At 40.9% G+C, this 18,701-nt stretch overlaps 2 protein-coding genes across 17 annotated transcripts in view; one reads left to right on the top strand and one right to left on the bottom strand.

The window, feature by feature from the left end:
• LOC109470599 (rho GTPase-activating protein 26-like) overlaps positions 1 to 6,758 on the top strand; it is a 54,219-nt gene extending 47,461 nt beyond the window's left edge. For 9 of the 16 annotated variants that reach the window (XM_019769579.1, XM_019769595.1, XM_019769586.1 and 6 more), the window contains 8 exons: positions 254 to 413; positions 809 to 1,070; positions 1,448 to 1,609; positions 2,319 to 2,364; positions 2,669 to 2,698; positions 3,624 to 3,716; positions 4,073 to 4,152; positions 4,535 to 6,758. In XM_019769579.1, the coding sequence (XP_019625138.1) occupies positions 254 to 413; positions 809 to 1,070; positions 1,448 to 1,609; positions 2,319 to 2,364; positions 2,669 to 2,698; positions 3,624 to 3,716; positions 4,073 to 4,152; positions 4,535 to 4,623 (922 nt within the window). In that variant the 3' untranslated portion in view covers positions 4,624 to 6,758. The remainder of the gene's footprint in view (positions 1 to 253; positions 414 to 808; positions 1,071 to 1,447; positions 1,610 to 2,318; positions 2,365 to 2,668; positions 2,699 to 3,623; positions 3,717 to 4,072; positions 4,153 to 4,534) is intronic. The other 7 variants (XM_019769591.1, XM_019769584.1, XM_019769583.1 and 4 more) reach the window with 7 other exon arrangements.
• An 834-nt stretch (positions 6,759 to 7,592) lies between these two features.
• The window catches only part of LOC109470650, a 27,370-nt gene continuing 16,261 nt past the window's right edge, over positions 7,593 to 18,701 (bottom strand). The window contains exons 24-37 of the mRNA XM_019769678.1: positions 16,678 to 16,872; positions 16,085 to 16,294; positions 15,490 to 15,777; positions 14,998 to 15,090; positions 13,703 to 13,795; positions 13,101 to 13,220; positions 12,600 to 12,715; positions 12,073 to 12,262; positions 11,568 to 11,648; positions 10,899 to 11,162; positions 10,203 to 10,403; positions 8,803 to 8,925; positions 8,203 to 8,428; positions 7,593 to 7,738 (exon numbers count right to left, since the gene is read on the bottom strand). Of these exons, the coding sequence (XP_019625237.1) occupies positions 7,593 to 7,738; positions 8,203 to 8,428; positions 8,803 to 8,925; positions 10,203 to 10,403; positions 10,899 to 11,162; positions 11,568 to 11,648; positions 12,073 to 12,262; positions 12,600 to 12,715; positions 13,101 to 13,220; positions 13,703 to 13,795; positions 14,998 to 15,090; positions 15,490 to 15,777; positions 16,085 to 16,294; positions 16,678 to 16,872 (2,346 nt within the window). The remainder of the gene's footprint in view (positions 7,739 to 8,202; positions 8,429 to 8,802; positions 8,926 to 10,202; positions 10,404 to 10,898; positions 11,163 to 11,567; positions 11,649 to 12,072; positions 12,263 to 12,599; positions 12,716 to 13,100; positions 13,221 to 13,702; positions 13,796 to 14,997; positions 15,091 to 15,489; positions 15,778 to 16,084; positions 16,295 to 16,677; positions 16,873 to 18,701) is intronic.

The following is an 18,701-nucleotide window of genomic DNA, read 5'->3' as shown; positions in this document are numbered from 1 at the left end:
TCAGTGGTCAAACTAGCTCACCTTGAATTTTCAGTCACTTTTACATCAACCCTCTTCAGGAGTGATGTTGATTCACATACTCTGAGTATGTGACCTTAAATTTATGTGACTTGAGTAATGAGACGCAATTGCCTGAATGATTAAAATTCGAGGTGAGCTACGTTTGCCTCTGTTGAACTTCATGGAATGTACCAACACAGATGAGCTTTCATGCTAATAGTGATAGTGATTCTCTATGTCGTTACACCTACAGTGTTGCAAATCATTCCAAGAAGAACCTGATGTCTAAGCCTAACCTGGGCGTGGTGTTCGGCCCCACACTGATGAGACCTGCAGAGGAGACGGTGGCGGCCATCATGGATATCAAGTTCCAGAACATCATCGTGGAGATCCTCATATCCAACCATGAACAGGTATGATACTTACTCATTTTATTTTATATTAGTCTTAAGCCTTGTCCTGCTGGCATATTTTACACAATATCCTCAAATAATTTGATTTCTTAACCCACAGACTTTGCCCTTGACTTTTTTCCCTGTAGTGGCATAGTTACTTCCGCATTTGCTTCGGTTTGCTGCAGTGTGATGCATTGCACAAGAAATACCCCCAAATCGTACATATACAGGGCGCTACATAGATGGTACTGTATGTGCAACCCATATACAGTACATATGGGCTCTGCAGGACAGGGGTTATTAATCAGTGGCGTCATTTGTCAACTATAAAGTACAAAAATCTTTTTAGCTTTTTAGCTCTGTCAGATTACTTTGGAGAAGTGATTAATGACATCAACTTGCCTTTTCTTCAGATTTTTAAGACAGCACCAGAAGGCCAGGAGCTGTCGTATCGAGGGACCAGAGCCCTGCCAGTGGCCTCCCCTCGGGAAGTTGCCAAAAACGCCCAGTTCCCGATGCCATCGGTCCCGCCCCCCTCTGCAGCCCCCCCGGCCCCTCCCCCGGCCTCAGCCAAACCCACCAAGGCCAGCCGACCCGTGGGGATGTACAGCCCCAACCCCACCCCTGCACCCAGGTCACCCACCAGGACCAACTCAACCAACAAGTCTACAGAAAGTAGGTCTTTTTCTATGCTTTAAAAATCACAAAGACTTATAATGCTATAAGGTCTCATTGATAAGTTTTTTTATTGCATTTAGGCCAGTAACAGTGTACACGTGTCTTACATGATTGCACTCCTACAGGAATTCTAGTGATATCAGTCATGTTGAGCACACTTAATGTTCACTATATACACCAACAATTACATGCTAATTTCTTCATTTATAAACAACTTTCACTACTTTGACATTTTAGATCCATTGGGCAAGATAAAAAGAAATTTCTCACACACACACACACATTCATACAGTCTTAATATATCGGTAAGTATCGGTGCCGATGTATTTATCAAATGATGAAGCTAAGTGAAGATGTTTTCTGTCTGTCCCCAGATTCCTCAGGAGCGTACAGTAACTCCCACAGCAGCAGTTCGGAGTCGCTGATCTCCAGATCGTCCAACGACACGCAGTCGTCCCAGTCCAGCCCGCAGCTGACCAGGCTGCAGGGAGGCACGCACCTCAACAACCCTGTCTACTCCTCCCTCCATCTGTCCTGTGAGTCAGCCTGCGGTCATTGGTGGACAGTGCCTGACACAAAAAAAAAATCACAAAACCAGCAGTTACCCCAAATCTACACTCATTCTGCAGATGTTTCACAATCATTACTAACTATGCTAACAAAAACTGCTGCCTAGGAATCCACTCGTTTTTCTAAAATGCTTGCTTAATTAACTCCTATATGTCAGTACCAAAGACACGACAGTGAAACACAAGTGACAAACAAGATTGTTTTACACAGTTAAAAACAATAATATGTGATTGATGCTAAAAGTTCAGTACGTGTGAAATAGACTGTTCCCACTAACTCTTCATAGCAAACTGAAGTGATGAGTGTATCAAGTTCCATCCTTCCAATGACAACACTGACTCTACTAACCACTTAAGGCAAACAAAGAACAGTTTGTTGTTCCCAGTTAAACCTTCTTACCCATGCCTTTACTTTGCTGCCTCATAGAATTTTACTTTCCATACTTTTTATTTTCATTTCTGCACAGTACATTTACTGAGATATGATCAGAATAGAAACAAGAACTAATAGAACCTTCTGCATGTGAATGAGGCATGTGCCTGCCTGTCCCTCCCTTTGCTAGAAATTGTGAAAACATGGAAGGATTATGCTATGTGTGGGATTAGCCTGTGGTGGACTGTGTGTTGTCTGAATCATGCCAGACCAGGTCAATAATGCATTTTTTTACTCCAACAGCAAACCAGAACCAGAATTGTCAACCCAGCACCAAGCCAGAACCATTGTAAGTAATGCTCCAGCTTCCAGTGTTTATCTCAATACATTGTATCTTTGTTTTCTTATCATTTTTGTTATTTTATTTCATTTCTGAAGATAGAGGTTCAAAATTGGTGTTTTAGCTTCTTTTTTTTTTTAATTTTTGTTGACTGGAAATCTGCAAATCAGTGAAATTCTGAAGACATTTTTTCATTCATATGTCAAAACATCTTGGATTAATCTTAAAAAGTTTTGACACTTTTTTGTTTTTTTAACTTGGTGTATGTATGTGCTAAGATTGTACGTCTTGTTGTTACAAATGCTGTCAAAAGGAGGAAAACCAAACATCCCAGGAAGTTTGTGTAAGTAGGGCATGGCTGACTGACCGGCCCCGTATGTGTGCTTGTAAAGCAATGCCCTGCTCGATTCATGATTCATGAAATTTTCAACAATTGTAAAAAATCCTCCTCCATATCACTAATCATTTCACGCTCTCTCAGTCTTCAACTTACTAATCTTTTATTATCACTTATCTTAAAAGCATGCCTTCTATTTCTATGGTTTTCTTCCTTGCAGAATGCATGATTGCTGAATTGCATGTCTCCTTTTCTTGTGCGTCTATGGAATGGAAAAGTTTGTTTTCTTCTGCATGAGTTGCGCAAAAACAATCACTGTGGTGAATGTAGCTGTGGTTGGGTTCCTCTGTGCATTTTATTCCATGTAATATCACTTCTACCATTTCATGGGGATGAAGCCAGGTTGAACGTTAGACATGTAATGTCACAAGAAATTTCATCCTGCACTGCAATGATAACCCTAATATAAAAACCTGGCTGCAATGTGATATTACATGGAATAAAATGCACAGAGGAACCCAACCACAGCTACATTTACCACTCATGACTGAACCTGGCTACTTCCCTGGTGATGACTACAAGTAGTAGTCAGAATTCACTTTGATATTTCCTACTGTGTGGTGTTTTTTTCTCTCCAAGTGTGCATGCCTGCCATACCTTACATGTAAATCTGCTGCACCCTCTACTCTTGCCATGGAGGTGTCAGATCAGATAGGACCTGTACCTCTGTTCCAGACAACTTCCAGTACTTAAGCAGGGCTAGCAGTATCTGTGATTCTGAGCAGGAGTTTCTGCTTGTTTGTTGTGGTATCTGTGATCTGAGTCTCTGCTTGTGTGATAGTATCTGTGATTCTGAGCTTACGCTTGTGTGCTGTATCTAGTACCTGTGATTCTGAGCTTCTTTCCTCCCTGTTCTGTCTGTGTCTCTCAGTTGTTTAACAGCCAGTCTGACTCCCAGTCCTCCCTCACCCAGACCTGCCCAGAACCAGACGTCCGCCCAGCCGGCACCCAGGCTCAAGTCCAAGTGAGTTCATCTGGGTTTGTTTTATCTGGATATTGGGTTGTTCTGTTGACTTTTTCTTTGTCAGAACAATGATTGACTCAATGATTGAGGTTGGTCTCAAAGACTTCCCCATTAATACAAGTTCTAACATTTCACTGCTCATGTGATATGAGTATAAAGTAGAGTCTTTCACACTGCAGCTGTCCCTCAGCAAGTCATCGGCATAGTTCCCATTAAGAACTTTTATTCAGGCTGTCATAACCAGATGGCGGCTTCTTCAAGTGTAAAGAGGCTAAATGACACAAGTTCTAACATTTCTCTGCACTTTTAACTTTTCTATACAGCTGTTTTCACCACAGTGACTGTTGTCTCCCCAGGTGTGTGAAAGCGCTGTATGCCTGTGAGGGGGAAAATGACCAGGAACTGTCCTTCAGACCAGGACAGATCATATACAATGGTGGGTCCTCCTCAGTTTTTCTTGTCTATCTGATAGTGATGGACTGGTAGATATGTTCAAAATAAGTATAGAATTGTTAACAGTATTTTTAAATTTTTTAAATTCCTGTGCATGTTTTGATAATCACACTCAAGTAAGCTGTTAGCTTTCTATATCTATATCTCCGATATAACCACCCTTTGGCATAACACAAAAGGTTCACAGTCATGTGGCGCAGTGGCATCTGGCTACATGTATATTACACTGTTACAACCCACTACAACAAACCTTTACACAATTTCACATGCACTGTGTTTAGTTTGCTCATACATGTATGACTGTATGATAACTGATCTGTCAATTTTCTGATGCAGATTTTATTTCTCCCCAATTTTTCCTGCAGTGAAACCTTCTAACGAGCCGGGCTGGTTGGAAGGCTGGCTGGACGGGAAGAAAGGACTTTTACCCGAGAACTATGTGGAACCCTTCTAGCACTGTTTAACACTGCATCGTAGGATCTTACTTGTCTCTACTTCTACTCACTCAAGCACTTTGCACCTGAGTCGCAGAACAAGAACAGAAGGAGGAAGACCCTGCTTTCTTAAAGGTTTGACCAGCCCTGAAGATGGAAGTTGCTTGGTCTGGGATGTACGTAGATTACAGAACTACCACTGCTGTGTTCATCTATTACAGACACTAGAGACATTCAGCTTCAGAACAGTTGCCCTAATGTACAGTAGAAGCATAATTTGAACATACGTACATACATGTACAAAGACATTTTACCAAAAATTGTGACAACACAGGAACTTCAGCACCAAGGACAGGTACAGCATATATAACTTCATCTACATGTACATTGTTGCTGCCATCTGCCTTTGTACTATACATGCCAGGCATGGTTAGTGCTTACAGCAAGGCTTTCTACATGTTTGACTTCATAGAAATTCAGGTGAGAATTTCAGTGTGTCAAATTCAGACTCACAGATACAGAGATTAGAACAAACCAACAACCTGCCTGTTTCCAGTTTGGATCTTACATGCTGTTGTATAGAAATGTGTGCGTGGCATGGCAACAGTGATACAAATAAAGCTACAGCAAAGCAACACTGTGTACATGTATATCTCATGGCAGGGGTCGGGTGGTGCCACTCTCTACAGTACGCTGTTACTCTTGTACAGAAGGCACAGTGTCAGGAGAAACATAGGGCTAGAACCAACCTGGTAGAACGTACGTGTGTCTGCTTTTTGTACAGCCTAAGTGGTAAGTGAGCTCTGTGTAAGATACGAGCCTTTAGATGGATTGGTACATTGTAGATTACTGGAAACTTTATTGCCTTAGGTTTGGATGCAGTGAAACAAACAATGCAAACTTTCCAGTGTGATTGTAGTCATGGAAAGTTCCAATTACTTGCCTCTACGAGGGGCATTTTATGAGGTAAGAACAAATAAAGCTTTTACATACATTTAATATGAACATTGAAAGTTTGACTGTATAATGTATGTGAACACCCCAGTCTCACTTCTGTATTGTTGAAGTATTATAATTTACTTAATGAGACCAATTATTAAACTTATACAAATGCTACTTTATGATTTGTTTGTGACAAAAACAACATGTACTAAGTTAATCACAATTGAAAAGTATGATTATTTAAAACCATGTTGACTCCAGAAAGATTACGATTCTTTCAGTATTTCTTATCAGCAAATTTAAGATTATGATAATTCATGCGTTAGTCATACATATTATTGACAAAACTTATAGATTATACTTATTATGATAAGCATTTTACAAAAACAGCATTTTACAAGTCACAGCTTTCTGAAAACTGACTGTAGATTTGCTTTTCATTTGCAAAGAAACACATTGGTGGGGTCTTTCCTGTACATAGAAGAAATACTGTTAGTAGTGAACTTTGGTGCTAATTATATGAATCTTCATCATTCTTCAACATCTTATCCTTCATTCCCTCTTCTGTTGATTCTATGTAAGTATATATATGTATATTATTGTTGTTGAACATATTGTTCAAAGTTTCCTTTCAAGTGTTTGTACATTGGCTTTGATTTATGTAGTTTGATTTTGTTTCTGTACTTCTCATACTGAGATGCTATGTTGAGAAACTTTCTATAAAAGAGGCTGTTTTGACCCAGTGTTGGACATGTCTTGGCAAGGTGTACATACCCTACATTTCCAGGACTGATGAATAGACTGTATAGTGTATACTGTGTATTGAAGTGACATATAGATGGCTGTGTTTTCCTACATTGAATTCCGGCTGTAGTGTTGATTCGTGTGCACACATCTTCATAGCTTCAAGTTGTTCAGTCACAACTATTACAGTAGTGCTATGCACCTCACGATAGATGGAATAAACCTTTATTTTGATAGCCAGTTGGTATTACACTGGTGCAGACTGGATCACTTTCTAGTATTGATTTTAATAATTATCTTTGTTTTACATCTAGATGATTGGAATCTACATGTAAAAAGAACATGCTTAAGACTGGGGAAAGAGTGGAAAATATTTTTACTATCCATGTTAAATACTCAACTGATGTAGGAGAACCACAGCCACACTACAGACAATGTGAATGGACAAATAAACCTAATTCCAGAATTCGCCTTGTGTCTATGTCTTGTTTGAGTAGGTAGGGAGTTTTGCCAGGGAGGGAGGTTTTTGCCACCAACAAGCCTGCTACATGTACCAAAGTATGAACGCAACAAATGAACAGCCTGTAAAAGTTTTTATTCCAGAATTCAAACAGTGGTGTGTATGTAAACTACAGCACCCACAGTGTAATAATTACATTGGAATCCATTTCAATATAGTTATAGTCTTCTATTTACAATAATTAAACCACTTTTATACATGTACACTCAGGTAAAACCCATGTTGGAAAAGTATTTCACTTGCTGATATACGATTCATCTAGATCTGACGTCTGTACACCCAACACAATACTTTGCAGCAGCAGCAGTCTTCAAAGCGTTACTTTGTACAATTTTCTTTTCACCTGCACCATCTCGAGGTAGAGGAATGTTTAAAAAAGACTGGTTCACAAAAGAGAACTCCATTCTATCCATTCTACAAATGGTGAAGAGCAATGCATTGAATACAGTATGATCAATACTCATTTTGAAAATGGGTTGCCTGTACAGAGGCCATTGCCAGTACTGTATTCCTCTTAACACTTCATACATTGTAGGTGGTAACAATCAATGAAGCAAATACAAATTCACATACACCTGGTATATAAACTCAGTACATAGACCAGTGCAGGTTAGGTGCAACAAGGAGCTTTACCTGAAAATGTCCTTGGGTGCAGGTAAACAGAAAAACTTGCACAGCTACGATTTTACCTGCACTAACCTGCATATGCAGGTGGTACTTTGATACCTAGTAATATCAAAATGTGCACATGTGACATTAGTGATATGTAGAGGTGAGGAGAGATTAGTGCACGTTCATCCTCTGCATCCTGGCCTGTATCTCCACGGCCCTCCTGTAGTCCTGGATGGCGTCCTGCGTACGGGACAGCTTCCCGCGAACGTCCGCTCTCCGCTTGTACACCAGCGCATCATCAGGCTGCAGGGACAGGGCTGCAGGGGCAAAACCATCATGTACATGTAGTTAATAAGTAATGCATGTTGCTCTATTTACTATCAAAGTAGAGGTTTAACTTTTGAATCTAGTAGGAAAGCTGCCATTTTACTGCTGAAAAAAGAACACAACTTGTAGTCTTATCTATATTCCCACTACATGTATTTTTAGATAATAATATAAAGCAGTTAATCTTCTAGTGGTCACAAGTTAAATGTATCACACTGATTCAACACATGCAGTTACTTCTCAGTATCAACAATGGACAGTTAATCTGCCTTGAACGCTACTAAGTAACAACCCTCTCCGATCAAATGCAAGATGTTTGTGCAACAACAGGATTTTATCCTGTCCAGAAAGCTTGGTTGGTAACTACTGAGTACATGGCTAGTTGTTAACATTACATGTAACAGATACCAATTGTACATGTAAGTTACACAAAACAGTAGGAACAGTCCCGTACCCTGTGTGTAGTCCTTCTCAGCCTTGTCGTACTGTTTCAGACCAGCGTACAGGTTTCCCCTGTTGAAGTACACGTGCGCCGAGTAGGGACTGAGCTGGGCGGCCATCTTGAAATCCTCAAGGGCACCTTTGGTGTCCTTCAACATCACCTTTGTAATGGCTCTGTTGAGATGGGCAGACTCATCCTTGGAGTTACACTGAACAGCCTTGTCATAGAAGTCTTTTGCCTGCAAATGGAACAAATTGGAGTTACAATGATAACTAGTTTATGAACCAACAGATTTTGGTGCCCAAGGGTGAATTGTTACTGATGTTATAGAGTACATTAAGTTTACATTAATATTGCTCACTATTCACACAAGAAGAAGTAATCTTGTATTTTGTATTGCACCGGCAGTGTGTTATATGAACAATTTGATTCCGCGTCATTTACAGTACACAAGAGAAATGGTGCAGGGACACCTAGACGTTAGCTAATAGCCATGCTTGGCTGAACATTATGTATTTGCATTGTTGTATTGTGTTTGAATTCTTTTTTTTATTCTCACATAATCCTTTACTTGCAGAAATTCCCAGTTAAGAACCAGTTACTAGCTCTGACCTGTGTGAACTGCTTCATGTGGAAGTACAGGTTGGCAGCATTGAAGTAGGCGAGGGAGAAGGTTGGGTCCAGCTGCAGGGCTGACTTGTAGTCCTTAATGGCGTTGGTGTAGTCATCCATAAACTGGGAAATTACAACACATTAGTGTGGAAACTGCTGAAGTTTTAACTAGTCATAATTGAGTGCATGATCCTTAATGTTTGCAACAAATGCTGACAATTTCAGACATCACATTTAACAGTAATGTTACCAGTAATGCTACATAACTTTAAAAAAGGTAATATGATAATTCTAATACACAATACAAGCTAGAAAACCCCCCTCATGAAAGTAGTATGGTGTAGCCCATTAGTTCCACATGGTTGAACTCCTACAGTAGACAACAGCTGTTGATAGACGACGAAAAATAATTATGGGTTCACCACACCACGAAGTGGTGTGGTGAAACCATATTGCTTTTTCTGATGTTTCTTCTCCTCCTCCTTCTCCTCCTCCTCCTGCCATATCTTTAAATGGATTCAGCTTCTTCATTTTAGGGCCTAAGGTCCTGAAATTTGGTATGGAGGTACAGTGGGCAAATACCCCTAGGCGTTTTTTAAATTTTTGTGATACAGGCTTTTAGAATGGTTTTATTTGAGTTTTTTGGCTGTATTATAGCTAATGTATTACTGTGTTAGTGTGCCATGTTTACCACGTCTGGGCATGAGTCATCACAATGGAATGCAGGGCATCAACCAATAGGCATGCAGCTTTCCTCTATACTTCTTGCTGATTGGCTGTTGGAATTTAACTTGATTAACACCTGCACACTGAGCATTTCCACCTGCACAGAGCATTTCTTGCTGATTGGCTGTTGGGATTTAACTTGATTAACACCTGCACAGAGTATTTCCATACTGACAGTATGTCTTTATTCAAGTGTTTTGGTAGGTATTTCAAGCTTTTCTGCTCCAGCATTGGAATGCGGGGCATGAACGTTTTTTTTTTTTATTTTGAAAATCAACAGTTTGCATTATGCAATTAAAAATCCTAACCAATAAAGTAGGGAATAGCTATCCAACTGTTGTTTTAGTTGTATGTTACTTCATATTATAGTTATATCAATGTAAATCATTGTTTTCCCTTGTGTTTCTCATTCTTTCCCTGCCGTGTGGTAAAATGTGGTGAACCCATCGCTGTATTTGCTCCAAAGCAAATATTGGCCTTTCTAGTTATCAGTAGCTTTTTAACTGAAATGTCCGTGATCTCAACAACAGCACCTACACATACTGGCAACTCAGTTGTCAGCCATATACTGGAATAACTGGTGACCCATCACCATTCATTTTACTACATTCTACTGAAAGAAAGAAAGAAAGAAAAAAAAAAGAAGGAAAGAAAGAAAGAAGAAGATCCCTCACCTGGTTGATGACGCCCCTGTTCGTGTACAGTTCTGCCGAAGGTCCGATCTTGACCGCATCGTTGATGTCCACCCAGGCGGCGTAGGTGTTGGACATCTGCAGGTTGACCACAGCGCGGCCCTCCAGCGCAGGTTTGAACCTGGGTGACATGTCCACCGCAGCTGTGAACTGTCTCCAAGCCTGCATGAACTTCCCAAACACCTGGGGGGGGGGGGGGGAGATGTACAGAAAACAACATGAGCACAGGTCTTACATGTAGTTTAGAAATAAATTTGAAACTGTCATAAGCTTGCATATAATCTCACAGACTTTGAACTTTTGACATCCCTCATCCAAATTCTTTTGGTACAGGTGTTCCCCCTAAACTTGTTGTTTCAATTTTGAAATATATGGTGAGCAAAGATGATTACAAGAACTAATATATGGGTGACATGCAGATTTTTGTTTCAGAGATTTCAATTTTCTGGAGAGCATTAACATGATAACAGTATGGGAAGGTCCTACCAGTAACACTACAGCTGCTTTCTTGGGTCTACAGGTATATTTCAGTAACCCCAAATCTTTGGCATCTTCAATTCTACATGCTAGAGTTACAGCAACTGGCAACACAACCTGTTGAGATCATAGCAACTCAGTTGAAGAACTTGCAACTTTACAAGAAGCAGAAGCTGAAACTGAAATACAAAGAATCCTTGCCTGTAGATTGTATGCCAGGTTGACTCTGGCCGTGACGTTTGTGGGGTCCAGCCTGAGGGCGTGTTCGTAGTCTTTCCTGGCCATGAGGATCCCCTCCTCGTGTCCGTAGTCCATGTAGGCGTTCCCCCTCCCGATGTACGCGTCGATGAAGAACGGGTCCACCTGGATGGCCTGGGAGAAACTGTCCACGGCATCCTCCAGCTTGTCCAACTTGTGACGGCACAGACCCACCGTGTGGCACAGCTTGGGGTCTTTTACATCAACCTGAAGGGTTAAAAATACAATAACTCATGAAAACTAATCTCTGAGTCTTGGCTGAAGGGTTGTGCCTGGTCCTTTTTTCAGTATCATAAATAAAATTGACTTAACCTTCAGGCAGACAGTCTTACGCAGTTTGTACTTACATGTACATGTACAAAACAGGTGTGTTATGCCTGAAGGCAGTTTACTGGTTACACAAAACAAACAAACAAACAAGCCTGCTAAGGCAACTGTTTGGCATGAAACTTGTATTGGTCATCGGTTAGGCACCAGGAGAAGGTTCATTTTATGAAATTTAGTTGTGTGTCCTTTTTGTGATTTTGAAGCACAATGCATGCATAAATTTCTAGCCCCTCTAAATTTCTAGTTCCTCTATTTTCTAGACATCACCAACAGTATCCAGTTTACCTGTGCGGCTGCCATGAAGTCCTGGAGAGCATTCCTGTAGTCCTTCTGCTCAAAATACAGCAGGCCTCGGTTAATCAGCACCTGTCAATCAAATACAGTTATTCACACATGACCACAGATAAACCAACCAACATGGGGAAAACATACATGTAAGCTACTGACCAAGTCCTCTTTAGGCAAGAAAACAAAAATTACCAAGAAAGTCTCATGAGGTATAGACCTGCTATGGATGGAATGAGGTTCTTCTCACAATAAAAACAGCTCCAAACATTGCAACAGTATGAGCATAAGCATATAATGAAACTGAGAGTTGATCTCTGATCTCACCTTGCTTGTGAATGGATTGGAATATGGATTATGGCTTTGTATGTATGTGTATACAAAAGTTGTTACATGTCACATACAAATTTATGTGTTTATATTACATGGCCCCACTGTAAAACAGTGTCTTCAACTGGGACACCCTGGCTAAATAAAACAGAAACTAACAAACAAACAAGCAAACCTTGAGATTTTTCTCCTCCAGCAGTAGGACTATCCCATAATCCTGCAGGGCCTTCTCAAAGTCCTTCATCTCGTGGTAGCAGACCGCCCGGTTGAAGTATGCTAATGAGCAGGTCCTGTCGATGGAGGCAGCTTTAGACAGGTCCTTCACAGCCAGCTTGTAGGTCTTCACATAGTACTTCAGCGCACCTCTGGAATTTAAAAAAAAAAACAATCAGTCAGGATTGACTGTATGCTAATAACACAAAGTAAGAATCTTAGACAGGGAAGCAAAGAAAGAATCTTGGACAAAGATGGAGGTTGCCACAACAGACTGTCTGCAACATATGATCCACTGCATGCTCACCAAGTCATGTTTGTCATAACGTGACATCATAGAAGCGGTGGATTGCTCATGGCTTGACAAAGACTGGAGTTGTACGGTTAAAAAGTCCAATTCGTTGTGTTGAAAATTACAGTTAAAATTTGTTTCATAAATCATAGGAACACAAATTTGACTATTCCTAAAATCAAAGCCAAAGTCCTGACCTGTAGAGGTAAGCCCTGACACTGTTGGGCTGTAGTTTGATGGCCTCGTTACAGTTCATGATGGCCTTGGTGTAACGTCCCTTCATTCCGTAGTACGCCGCACGACTCAGGAATGCCTGTAACAACAAACATGGATGAAACAGCATTATTTCTTCTCAGTAACATTTCATTGGCTAATGTTATATTAACTAGAAAGGTAACATTTGCAAAGCAAATGCATAATGTTTACCTTTGCATATGGTCTGCTTTGTTAATTCTTACTCAAACAAATTCATATATATGGTGACAGGAGTCTAAATCCCTCCTGCTATAAAATTGCAACATCATTTATGCATGGTGACAGACGTCTGGTTCTGGTCATTGACCTTATTTGTTTGGAGAAGAATAGGAAGAAACAGAGGAAAAAACATAATGATTGAGTACACGCAAACAGAACATAGATGCATAGTCTACCTACTTTTCCTACAATAATGTGTTAAACTCCTAAGACATCATACGTACCTGGAAGATGTAAGGATCCAGTGCCAGTGCTCTGTTGAAGTCCTGGATGCCCTTGGACTGCTTCAGTCTCAGTCTGGTCAGACCTCGCTGGTAGTACGCTTCAGCATAGGATGGGTTCACCTGAAGGAACAACAGTCAACATTGGTTGTATGCAAAAACATAAGGTGAGAATCTTGATATGTTGGAGAAGGTTAGACATCCAGGTGATAAAATATGCACACAAAAAAACAGTTACCGGTACTCAAGCAACTGGAAATGATTTTGGAAATGGTCAGACATTTCAGGAACCATCCACTACCTTTCGTCTGACACTGGGAATCTTGGACTCGGAACCAGACAGTGTTTCAGAAACAAACAGTATACTTGAACTAGTTGAAGATCAGCAATAACATTACATGAACTAATCATCAGCATGTTACAGCTCACATTTATCGATGATATCCTTTTTTTGTGTACTAGTACTTAATGTTTTTTATACTGAATGCCTTAAGTTTGTAACTAAAACTATGATACGGTTCTAGTAAGAGTATTAGCATATGTGAAGGGAATTCTGAAAGTACCAATAGCTGGCAGTGCCCTAACATTGTGTGAAACAGACCAACCTTTAGAGCATTGTTGAAGGCCTCGAGTGCATCCATGTACTGGAACAGCTCCAGGTGACACAGCCCCAGGTAATAGTACACCTCTGCTGCCTCCTACAGGGCAGATATCAACACATAGAGGTCAACATAATCTCTGGGACTGATGTATGTCTGATATTTCATGTACAGTTATTCTTGCTGATGTATTCTTCAAACACTTTGTAGTTCTTATATGAGACTTCAAAAATCTCATACACATATCCACAAACATGCTAAAAAGTTGTATCATTTCTCCAAACTTTCAGTGGTAACTTTTCATGGTGCTGAACACTAAGTCGAGAATGTGTATTTGAACAGGTACTGTCCCTGGTGCTGAACAGTAAGTAGAGAATGTGTGTTTGAACAGGTACTGTCCCTGGTGCTGAACACTAAGTCGAGAATGTGTGTTTGAACATGTACTGTCCCTGGTAGTGAACACTTAGTAGACAATGTGTGTTTGAACAGGTACTGTACCTGGTGCTGAACACTAAGTAGAGGATGTGTGTTTTCAGCAGGGTACTGTCCCTGGTACTAAAGAGAATATAGAGGATGTGTGTGTTAGAGTATGGTACTGTCCATGGTGCTGAACACTAAGTAGAGGATGTGTGTTAGTGTATGGTACTGTCACTGGTACTGAACACTAAGTAGAGGATGTGTGTTTTAGCAGGTACTGTCCATGGTACTAAAGAGTATATAGAGGATGTGTGTTAGAACAGGTACTGTCCCTGGTGAACACAAAATGTACAGTGACATATTTCATTATTGGGATTTACAACATGTCAGATTGCACTGTTTACCTCTGGCATGACCTGCGATTCCTCCTTTGTAGCAATGTAAGGATGGAGAAGAACGAGAATGTCATGGTAGCAAAAAACTTGTATATAGAGCTGTAAAAGGCTCTAACCACTTTGCAGACATAAAATCTACATAGAAAATTTTCAGATATGAATAGAAAGATAACAAGACACAGCTAGACAATGTAGGTATCTTTACCTCATCAGATAGCTCCTCCTTTCCATTGTTAGCAGTTTGGGTTAAATAGTAGTGATTGGGGATGTGAGTTATATAAAGGTACAAACATACATATGTAGCATAGCAAGGACCTAGTATCATCACATGTAAAATAGTCATAGTACAAACGAATTAGGAGGATACTAGAGGACAAGTAATGAAAATTGTACATATGTGTACAAATACAGTATCTGTTCTGTTGTATGAATGTATCTTGAACCAACTCATTTCCCCTGTACAGTTGTAAAAGTAGACCCCGTACTTACCCATGGCATGGGCTGTTTTGCCTGCCAGGGAGTGAGCAGCTGGATAGCACGCTTGTATGTTCCAACAGCATCCTCAAACTGCTTGGCCTTCATCTGGGGAGAGAAATAGACATTTCAATCACAATTATCAGTAACTTTTAATAAATGCCAACCTTGACTTTGAGGGATCTTACCTACCAGTGAGTGCATACACCAAGAATAAAGGTGTTAAAAACATTGCATTTCCCAAGAACTATCATAGAGTGGAACTCGTTGCCATCAAGCACAGTTGAGGGCATAGAAAGCTTACACTTCTCCTCGGTTAAATGTGCAAAGATTGAGTATAACAAGTCGTTTGGTGTAATACAGCCAGCTGCCACTGCGCCGTGTGCCTGTGAAGCTGGTGTGTTATGCTGAAGGGCGGTTATACAGGCTATACAGATACAGAGGCTGGTGTATTACACTGAAGGGCGGTTATACTGGCTATACAGATACAGATCTGTGGTCTCTTACCTGAGTTTTTCCCAGCAGTGTGTACATCTGAGGAGAAGGTTTGACCCTGCAGGCCTGAGCCATGGTCTCCACAGCCTTGTCATGCTGCTTCAGGAAGGACTGCACCACGGCCTGCTGGGTGGACGACGCCCCCAGACCGTCCTTCAGCTCCGAGGCGTGCTGGACACAGAAGCTGGCCAGCTCCAGGTTCTTCATCTGTAATAGGAGCTGGCCGCGCCGCATGTAGTAATGCTGGACGTCAGGCCGCAGGTGGATGGCACGGGTGATGTCTAGTAGGGCCTGTTTCCTCTGTCAGGGAATAAGGATCACAACAATTTATAATGTTTACCAAAGGAAAGCATATTGTTTTTGCTCTGTTTCCTTTTCTTCTTCTCAAAACAAATAAGGTCAATGACCTGAACCAGACATCTGTCACCATGGTAACTAGTGTTGGGTTATATCATGTTGCAATTTTATAGTGGGAGCAATTTAGACTCCTGTCACCATATATACATGTACATGTATGAATGTGTTTGAGTAAGAATTAACAGAGCAGACCATACGCAAGGTAAACATTATGCATTTTGCTTTGCAAATGTTACCTTTCTAGTCTTACCTTATGTATTTTGTGGTAGGCCTCTGACCTACAGATGTATGCCCTGATGTATGTGGGGTCAGTTTTGATGGCCTGGGTGAAGCGGCCGATAGCCTTGAAGTAGTTCTCCAGCTGGTGCAGGAAGATGAGCCCCAGGTTGACGTGAGCACACGCCAGGTTCCTGTCCAGCTTCAGCGCATGCTCAAAGTCTGAGATCGCATCTGTCCACCTCTGTAGGGCAGGGATAGGGTCAAGCAAAATAAATACATTGTTTGTACTAGGGTGCAACTCGTTTTTAATGCAAGATGTGTTCCTTCCATGATGAGAGCTTCACATTAAACATTCATGTAATATATGTCCTCTGTTTGTAAATTTTTTTTGCACAAGAAATTTCACCTGTATTAATACAGTCTTGTCTAAGCTTTTCTGTATCATTCCTTCCATTTACAGAGCTTGAACAATGAATGACATGCCAATAGCAGATCTCAATCACTATCAACCTAACTCTATACAAAAGACTAAAGGATAAAAAATTCTCGGAGCACTTTCCGCGGTGAGTCCTTAATAGTAGGAGTTTGACATACACACATACGACAACACACACACACACACACCTCCATGTCCGTATACAGTATGCCCCTGTGCAGGATGGCCTTGACGTTGTCTTCCGAGTCGTCCAGCAGGATGGAGACACTCAGGTCCTGTAGAGACTTCTTAGGGTGGACCTTCCTGAGGAGACAGCCGCGGTGGTAGAAGGCGATGGCGTTGTTAGGATCCAGGTGGATGGCAGCAGACAAGTCCTCTACAGCCTGGGTGGGAGGAAGGGTCAGGGGTGTGTTAGAATGTGGGCATGGGGGTTGGAGTGCCTCCTGGTAGCTTTCAAAATAACTGCAGAACAAAGGCTGGAAGCTGTGATGTCAAGGCCAGCGAGTGATAAGCAAAAAGCTGCAAAAAGTGGGTGACAATTGGGTGATTTTCCTACCAATTATTTGCATTTGTCATCAAACAATTTGCATGTATATGATGTAAACAAAAACAGTGATCGCTCGCATGCAAGTAATCATACTGGTATTCTTACCAACGATGATGGTGAGGATGATTTTTACCCTTGCCAATGGGCAACATAACATCATGATACATTGCCAACACTAAACTCTAGTTTGTTCTGTGCAACTCCTACTGAATCTGAGAACTTAATAAGAAACAAGCTTGTCAACAAGTCCCAATATGACTTCAAACAGTGGAAAACACCAAAACCAGATTCTGTACATACACTGCTGTAGTGTCTCTGTTGAGCATTGGGAAGAAGAGTCATGGGAATGAGAATGCAAGAATGCAGGCATGGGAGTTGGGGTGGCCAACACTAAACTCTAGTCTGCTGTGTGCAGCTCCTACTGTATCTGAGAACTTAAACAAATTTGTCAACATGGCCCAATATACATGTAACTTCACATAGTGGAAAACACGTGCCAGAGCCTATACATACACTGCTGTAGTGTCCCTGTTGATCGTACGCCCTCCCAAAGTATGTTGGCTAACACTAAAAACTGCTCTGTGCTATTCCTACTGACTTTGTGTTTGAACAGGTACTGTCCCTGGTACTGAACCTTAAGTAGAGGATGTGTGTTTGAACAGGTACTGTCCCTGGTACTTAAAGGAGTACTAACCTCCAGAAGGAAGTGCTATTTTCCGATACATCATGCTGCAATGAATACATAACTAGCCGACTCTTTAGATAATTTCGCTTGTGCGTCTTGCGCGGCGCATGTTTGTAAAGTGATATTAATATCATTTTCCCCCATGCTGAACCACAATTGATACATCCGGGAACTCTGGCTTACGCAATACTCATACACTTCAGGTCAACATACACATTTTTCGAAGAAAATGGTAGGAGACAAGCACATTAACAAGCTGATTATTGAGAAATTACTTGCTTTACTTTGCTTGACCTGCGGTTTGGATACTATAATATCAGGATGTCGAATACAGTGGGAGCCAGTTTCATCCTGCGTGTTTTGATTTTCTCAATTTATTTGCATGTAAGTATTACTTGAAGAGATAATTAGATTACGCCACTTATGGAAAGCATAACTAGATTACGCCGTTTTTTTCATCGTCAATATTTGCGGCATAAATGAGGGGCGTTAAGGACACCAAGAAGGACAATGGTTGGTAAGATACCAAAGAACACGAAACGGCACGAAATTTTCTTATCGCCCCCGAAATGAGGTCTGTAACGTAACTTTTTGTTTAAAACATAGACACCAATGGGGTAGCGTGCTGTATTCTGGGATAGTTTTGAGGGTATTTCGAGAGTTTGTCCTGGATTCGATGCGTTTTAAGACTTGCGCGCAAAATGGGCATTTAATGGTACACTGTAAAATAATATGCATTTTTCACTTCCAAAAATAAATGCCTGTCGAAATATAGCCCCTCCTTCTGGAGGTTAGTATTCCTTTAAAACGTGCACATGAGTTCATCTACTTTCATTCCTAACACTTTATTCCCTGCCATTTATCTTGAATTGTAATGTTTTATATTCGTATAAGTCTCAAGATGAACTTACAACATTTATTATTTTGGACATCCAGGTCTAGCTCTTGAACATGAAAAGAGTTACTACGTCTCAGTAAAA

The sequence above is a fragment of the Branchiostoma belcheri genome, unplaced genomic scaffold, assembly GCF_001625305.1.
Source record: "Branchiostoma belcheri isolate BF01 breed outbred unplaced genomic scaffold, Haploidv18h27 scaffold23, whole genome shotgun sequence".
Classification (NCBI taxonomy): domain Eukaryota; kingdom Metazoa; phylum Chordata; class Leptocardii; order Amphioxiformes; family Branchiostomatidae; genus Branchiostoma; species Branchiostoma belcheri.
This window is presented reverse-complemented; position numbering and strand designations above follow the sequence as displayed.